General features: G+C 47.9%; 1 protein-coding gene across 3 annotated transcripts in view; it reads left to right on the top strand.

The window, feature by feature from the left end:
* Positions 1-7,596, top strand: part of LOC146523179 (uncharacterized) — a 22,612-nt gene continuing 15,016 nt past the window's right edge. For 2 of the 3 annotated variants that reach the window (XR_014871446.1, XM_085145235.1), the window contains exons 1-3: positions 1-208; positions 1,826-2,055; positions 3,709-4,764. Coding sequence is in view for 2 of the 3 variants with exons in the window: in XM_085145235.1 (XP_085001361.1) it covers positions 1,939-2,055; positions 3,709-4,764 (1,173 nt within the window). In the remaining variant the exon portion in view is untranslated. Of the gene's footprint in view, positions 209-359; positions 568-1,825; positions 2,056-3,708; positions 4,765-7,596 lie in introns of those variants that run through there. The other variant, XM_085145244.1, reaches the window with a different exon arrangement.

Genomic DNA, 7,596 nt, shown 5'->3' on the forward strand with positions numbered 1-7,596 from the left:
GTACCAACAGACCGACAAATCCCTCCCGGTGCTCCTTTCTCCCCCCTACCCCTCCTCTCCTCTCCTTTCCTCTCTCTCTCTGTCTCCTTCCCGCCAGCCATGATCCGTGGCGGGCTAATTCCCAGACGGTCTTCTTCCTCTTCTCCTCCTTCCTCCTCTTCTTCTCATCACCCTCTTCCTCCACCACCTCCTCCTCCTCGCGGGCCCGGTAAGTAGCAGCAGCAGCAAGCGCCGTCCATCTTCTCGTTTACTCCTCCTCTCTCTGTCGGACTGCATGCTGTGTTCACGGTATTTACCGCTCGTTATCGAGTCTGGCTATTTTTTTTTTTTTTTTTTGATTGACCCCCCCTCCCCCCCAACACTCACCCTCCCCCCTCCCTCTCCTCCTTCTTCCCCTCCCTTCCCTCCTTCCTTTTCCTTTCTCGTGCTGTGCCGGGGGGAGGGGGGGGGGGGAGGAAGGAGGGGAGGTGTTAATGTGTCGCGTGGGAGAGCCGTTTTCCCCCCTCGCGGCCGGTGGCCACCATGACCTTCTGTCGGAGCTCGCGCCAGCCCGGTTGACCAGACAGGGTAATTAGTTACGCCTCGGGGGAGTGGGAGAGTGGTGGTGGTGAGGAAGGGGGGGGAGACACACACACACAGGCTTGACGCACACACTGGCTGCGCACACGCACGCAGAGCAGAGCGCACGGACGCACACACACATTTGAGGCTGCGCACATTCAATTCTTTTCACATAGACATGCACACACACACACAGGGACACAATTTCAGTCTCTTTCTTTCTCCACGCACACACATTTTCAAGCTCACACATTTGCAGCCCGTTTATTCTGCACACGCTCACAAACGACAATGACTCCTTTACAGTTGGACTTAACCATTTGTGTGTGTGTGAGTTTGTGCGTGTGCACACCGAGAGGTCAGAGGTCACTTATAATCAGATTATTCCACCCTTTCTGATATTTCGAGGCCTCTGCTTGGACCTGAGATCTGCCTTACGTGAACTTTTTTGCCTATTGAGTGCCCTCCGTGGAAGCACTGGGGTCACGACCTGGCCTTGAAACCGACGCTGACGAGCTACAAATAGCGGCCTCGGTTCACTCGATGTCAGATGTGGTGTCCCTGGTGGGGATTCGGCGCTTGCCTGCTCAGGGGCACGTCATCACCTGAGGAAAAGGGAATTCCACAAAGGAAGACGAAGAAGATGGCAGCTTGTTCTTTGTTTCCTCTTTTGTTTGCAGCCTTGTGTCATCGCCATCTCCATATAAAAGATAAGACGTAGCCACCGTGATGTCACCAGGTAGTTTGTTGGAGCGTTTTGTGCGCTGCCATCATGGTTTTTGAAACCAAGTGAGCTGTTGATGCGATGATTTGAGGAGAGCTTATTCTCGACTAAATTTCCTAAAATTTCCTAAATTCATTAGGAAAGCATTAGCCGAGGTCAGACATCGAGTTAGAATCAGACTTCTACACAGTTAGACTTCTTTTTGCAGCTATGAGCAGTCGCCCCCTGCTGAACCTCAGAGGGAATGCAGGCTTAAGGGATTTCCCCTTGCTTGCTGTCACAGGATAGTCGATCTTTCATGTCCTCTGACAGCTTTACTTTCTGGGTTTACTTTCAGATTAGACGTGAATAACTGAGGGTAATGGCCTGCCGACTTAACTGACCAATCAATCAGCTCCATTAAAATACTCTCTGTAGATCATTTGTGGGACTAAAACCACAGAAAATCTTGTTGCTGAGCCTGAAAAAGATGATCCACGAGAGTGAGGGTTTTCTTTATTGAATGCAGTGCCTTCACCTGCCTTTTCTTTTTACTTTCAGAGCAAAACGTGGCGACCACACAGAACTAACTAGCTTCCTGTGCAACAAAGCCCACCTGAGTGTGTGTGAGTGAGTGTGTGTGTGCGCTTGTATGTATATGTGTGCGTGAGGTCATGTCGGGCATGACGAGTGGCGTGTGTGTGGACAGTGACCTCTCCTCGATGCTCCAGAGAAGCTCGGCCCCCTCGCACCATCACCCGAATCACCATGGCTACGGCGGACAGGGACAGGTGAGTTGACGTGTAAACTTTTGCATCCATGTTGGTCTCCCAGTGCAGGGCTGGAGAAGCAGCGGGTGAAGCGAAGGTTAAATCAAATTAAATTTAGAAGGTTCCTGTTGAAACTGGCCTCGGGTCATTGCCAAAAACTCAATTAGATCATCCAGGTAGGCATCAATTACAGAACCCACCGCTGCTCTGCTGCGAAGGCACCGATCTCAGGGTCAGCTGGTCGATTGTTCGGTCAATACGCTTTCTCATTAGTCCAATCCACTGCGTTACTTTCAAAGAACGAAACAAGCCTTTTAAGGATTGATCCATTAGCTGTGAAAATGACCCCCACATTTTCACAGCTAGGGGGGGACTGCCAGCTTAATTAATGCTCACATTTACAGAACTTTTACTTTTCAGTTTCCTTCTTGTCACTCTGCTCCAGAGAATACAGCGACGGTGTGGTCAGACCAACTGCAAAATAGATGTTTCCTGCAGTGAGACGACAGACGAAGTCTAGGCAAAAATGGATTTACTACAAAGACAGAATGTGGTACTGTTCATTAAGAGTTGTACTTTGGAATAAAGTAGTTCTTAGATTGGCTCTTATGAACGAATGTTTGTAGGCAAATAATAGAGATGAATAAAACTGCACTGGTGAATACAGCGGTTATTTCTTTGTGAGCTGTGAAGGAAGGAAAACGTGGAACAGATCTGTGCAACAGTACTTGCTCCCTTCCAGATTTTGTAGCAATTTGCATATTTGTCTTGGATTTTTTTTTTTAGATTCGATTAGATAAAACTTTATTAATACCTCCGGGAAATTCGGTAAATCGTTTAGATTTAATGTCAATATTAGACAAAGATAGCCTGAGTAAATACAAAACACAGTTTTTAAATGATGGTTTCATTTATTAAGGAAAAAAGCTATCCAAACCCACTAGGTCCTTTGTGAAAAGTAATTGTTCTCTAAACCAGGGGTCCCCAATACAAGTCCGCGAGGGCCGGTGTCCCTGCAGGTTTTAGTTATCACCCTGGGTCAACGCACCTGAATCACATGATTAGTTCATTACCAGGCCTCTGGAGAACTTCAAGACATGTTGAGAAGGTAATTTATCCATTTAAATCAGCTGTGATGGAACAAGGACATATCTAAAACCTGTAGGGACACCGGCCCTCGTGGACTGGGATTGGGGACCCCTGCTCTAAACAGTGCTTGGTTGTTCCGCCCTTGGCACCAACGATTGCAATGCCAATGAGTCTTTCGTGTCATGGTGGAGGAATTTTGGCCCACTTTTACTCTGCAGCATTGTTTTAATTCAGCCACACTGGAATGTTTTCAAGCATGAGCAGCCTGTTTAAGGTCATGCCACAGCAATCTAGACTTTTGCTAGGCCACTCCAACACCTTCATTTTGGTTTTGTTGGGCAATTCAGAGGTGGACTTGTTGGTGTGTAGCCAGCTTTTAGCAGTCGTCATTAGGCATAGTATCGACTCTGTCGCCTTGGTGTTTGCTGATATTTGAGGCTCCATTAACAGGTGAACCGCTCTGTCCTTTGTATTTTGCTCCATGAAGACAGCTCTGCCCACCAACCTCCCTGTAAAGCCACTTTATCCGTGTGCTTTTTTAAATTGATCATGGCTGGTATTGATAACAGGATTGGTGTCCTGCAGGTGTCGGGCCTGGCTCCCATGCTGGACTACACTACAGAGATGGATCGTTACCGCTCCTCCATTGCCAGTTTCTACAAGACCAACGTCAACATGAACATGAACGTTACAAACTTCCCTCAGTCAGCCAAACTGGCCGCCCGCTTGGCCGCGGCCGCCCCCATCTTTCCTCCCACCGCTGCCAGGCTTGGGGCTATGGCGACGACGCCCTGGGGTTGCCACGACAACATGAACATGAACATGAACCACCCGGCGGCAATGTTCTGGGGCCGACCTAAACCCGTGGCGGCCACGCCGACACACCACCCCCACCATCATCATCACCCCTCTGCGACGCCGGGTCACATGACCTCCTCGCACCCCCATAGTACCAGCATGCACCAGAGCAGCAGCAGTGGGTCGGGAGGGGGAGGAGGTGGTGGGAGCAGTGACGGTGGAGGGGCTGAGAAACACGGACACACTGCCTCACTTCCTGTTTCACAGGGAACGGCACACCATCACGCCATGGCATCAAGCAACGGGAACTTCCTTCCTGGATACAGTGGCGGAACAGACTGTGGCGTCATGAACAAGCAGGGACACACCCACGCGGACATGATAGGCCTATCAGAGGGTGGCAGCTGCAACGGAGGAGGGGTTATGGGTGGCAGCTTCCTGGGGGGGCTGGGACTGCCTCCCGGGGTCATTGTTATGGCGATGGGGTCAGCAGGGGGCGGGATCTCAGACGCTAGCAGCGCCTTTCAGATGACAGGCGGCCAGCGGGCGCTAACAGACTGCCAGCAGCATGCCAACTCCTCCCCCTGCCCCTCCTCCTCCTCGCCCCCATCATCAGGCGTGACAGCGGCGGCCGTTTCCCTGTCGTCATCATCATCTTCGTCATCCGGGACGGTGGCTAAAAGAAAGAGGAAGCGGTGTGGCGTGTGCGGGCCGTGCAGACGGCTCATCAACTGTGGCGTCTGCTCATCGTGCCGCAACAGGAAGACGGGTCACCAGATCTGCAAGTTCAGGAAGTGTGAGGAGCTGAAGAAGAAGCCAGGGGGAGGAGGGGGGGTGCTGGAGGTGAGTTCATGCACGCACACGCACGCATACACACGTGCACACGCACAGCATTGGCTGGACGTTAGCAAATGTATGTCTCATCTTCTCTTTCTTCTGTGTGTGCGCATCTCTGTCTGTGTGTATGTGTGCATCTCGGTGTGCGTGTGTGTCTCGGTGTGTGTGTGTGTGTGTCCTGGCTCACTTAACCCAGATCACTGGCAGTGATGCTCGAGCTGGAAGGCATCGCTCACCCTGCTGAGTGTGTGTGTGTGTGAGTGCTGTGCAGATGGTGGGTGGTGAAAAGCGAGAGCTCGGTCCCTGCTGAGGTCTGGCAAGCCGCCAGCAGACACACACACACACACCAACACTGATTCACGGTGATAAAGCGGCCGGGCGAGAGGGAGGGAACGGCGAATATTTATGTGATCTACCACTGCTGTGTGCGTGCGTGTGTATAAGAGTGTGTGAGCGCAATAAGAATTAGTGGCGATCAATAATTCTTTGACACCAGCATTCGACCTCACTGATGACTCTATATATCTCTCTCAAACACACACACACACACACACGCACTTCCTGTGGGAATCGCTACAAACTATCACTAATTATTCCCTCATCTGCACACATGTGCTGTGAGGACACGCGCTGAAACACTGAGTGTGTGTGTGTGTGATGGGAAGAGAGTGAATTAGCAGCCATAATCTTCCTCAATTACACGCTAATTGGACCTGTGGAGGCTAACGGCAAGTGACAGCGGCATGTGTGTGTGTGTGTGTTACAAAGTATGTGAATGTTTGTGAGGGCAACTCTCTCTGTGTGTGTGTGTGTGTCAGCAGGTGGTTTCACACTCTTGCCTCATTCTTTCCGCTCTGTTTGATGTCGACCTGACAAACTCTCAGCCTGGCACCAAGTTTACTCTGTGAGATGAACAACAAAGCACCCTGGGTAGTTTTCTCCACCTTTCTCTGCAGCAGGATAACCTGTCAGAGCCCAGAGCAAACTGGCCACTAACTTCAAAGTGATTTCAAAACCAATCAAAGCTGATTTCAGTGCACTCGATGCAACATATGCAAGGATATTATACCCCGCATATGTAGGCGTCGTCACTTTTAAAAAGTCCAGTTTTGAAGCCTTAATTTCAACTTCATGTCCATCGTCATGTTGGCGGTTGTGGAGCGAGAAGTGACCATATTTGGATGAGATGATGTAATTGAGTTATCAGTTAACTGTGCTAATTAGTGAGTGTCACTGACCAAAGCTGAAGCACTGACTTCTTCGATGGTCAACTCTTAGCAGGTAGGGTGACCACATGTCGCTCATTACGCAGAATTTATGGTTCGAGTCTAAGGATGGCCCTTTCTACCTGCAGTGGCGCCAGTGTACTAATAAGTGGTACAACTGGTCTGTGGGCCATTCTTGCTTGTTTTGTTGTTGGTCCGTTAGCCAGCCAAAGAGAAGAGTGAAGTTATAAAATACAAAGAGAGATCATGGCAGCGGTGGAAACTTTTCATTGTTTTTCACACTCGGTTTCACTTCAAACATTTTTCTATTCACGGAGTGAGCAGAGAAGGGTTTTCCACCGCAGACGTGCTCCCATCCTGGCCTCCAAAGTCCTAACTACAGATTGCTACCATATGACATTTGCATCTGCCAAATGCTAATTGGTTGACAAGTAGGTCAGAATAGGACAGGAGCAACAGGAGTTCACCAGGAATGGGAGAACTATGAAAAAACCCCATCGCAGATTAAAAAAGAAAAACACAGCAATGTAACAATTATACAGATTGAAAAATTATGCTTTAAGTGAGACTGCACAACATCTTAAACATCTTACAAAAACCTCCCACATTTTGACTGGTTCTGCACTTTTCTACGCCTTCTTTTACCCAGAGCATATGAAGGGAAAGCATTTTATTATAGTCACATGAAACTTAGCCAGTTTAATACTGAGCTCATATTTTGTTGAATATGATGGAAACCACCATAAAGGAAATGAAGTGGTAGTATATTCTGAGAAGTAACATTTTTGTCTTTCAGGTTTTTTTCTTAAACATATTTTTCAGTTTCGCACAGAAGAAGAGTACATGTGTCATAGTTGGTTAAAAATAGCGAAATTGTCACATATGGCTCTGTCAATCTACAATGTATCCCTACTGAAAACCACAGACCACTCACCATACAGAATTGCAGCTGTACAGGGGTGTATAAAGACTATTTCATGGACCATAAAAGAAACGTATTATCTTACTATCTTATTAAAAGATCGAAAGCAACAGGAAAAGTTGCATTGAAATATATTAGTCTATTACGACTATATTAATCATCAGATAATTGCAATAAAATCCTCCAAAAGGCTCAAAGAGATCAAACAGTCCAAATGTAGCAGAGCTGAACCTGTGTTGCCAACCATCTCTCAAAGAGGCCACACCCCCAAAAATGCTGGGGACTGCTTCATTATTGGGGTCACCTTTTAATTTATATTAAAGAACTTGTTTTTACATGCTTTCCCTTTACAGATGAATACTTTACTTTGTGACTGCTGGCTCTACTTTTGACAAACCCTCTTTTTTAAGATTATCTCAGTATTAAACTAAACCAGTGATAGTTTGTGTATCCACACAGTCAAAGAGATCTGCTGTTAATTTTTCAAAGTTAATTTATATCCCAAACCCCAAATTATAATGAAATTAAACATTATCACAAGGTGACAAGACAGGAAATCTATATTGACTCTATGAAGTTCTGCTGGCAGCTTTTCAGAGGAAGGCAGAGTATAGTCGCAGCAGACCGACTTTGTTCTACAGCCTGCATCACTGCGGATGTGTTTACCCACACAAACGGTTCAAGAAACAC

This window comes from Neolamprologus multifasciatus, chromosome 3, assembly GCF_963576455.1.
Source record: "Neolamprologus multifasciatus chromosome 3, fNeoMul1.2, whole genome shotgun sequence".
Lineage (NCBI taxonomy): Eukaryota > Metazoa > Chordata > Actinopteri > Cichliformes > Cichlidae > Neolamprologus > Neolamprologus multifasciatus.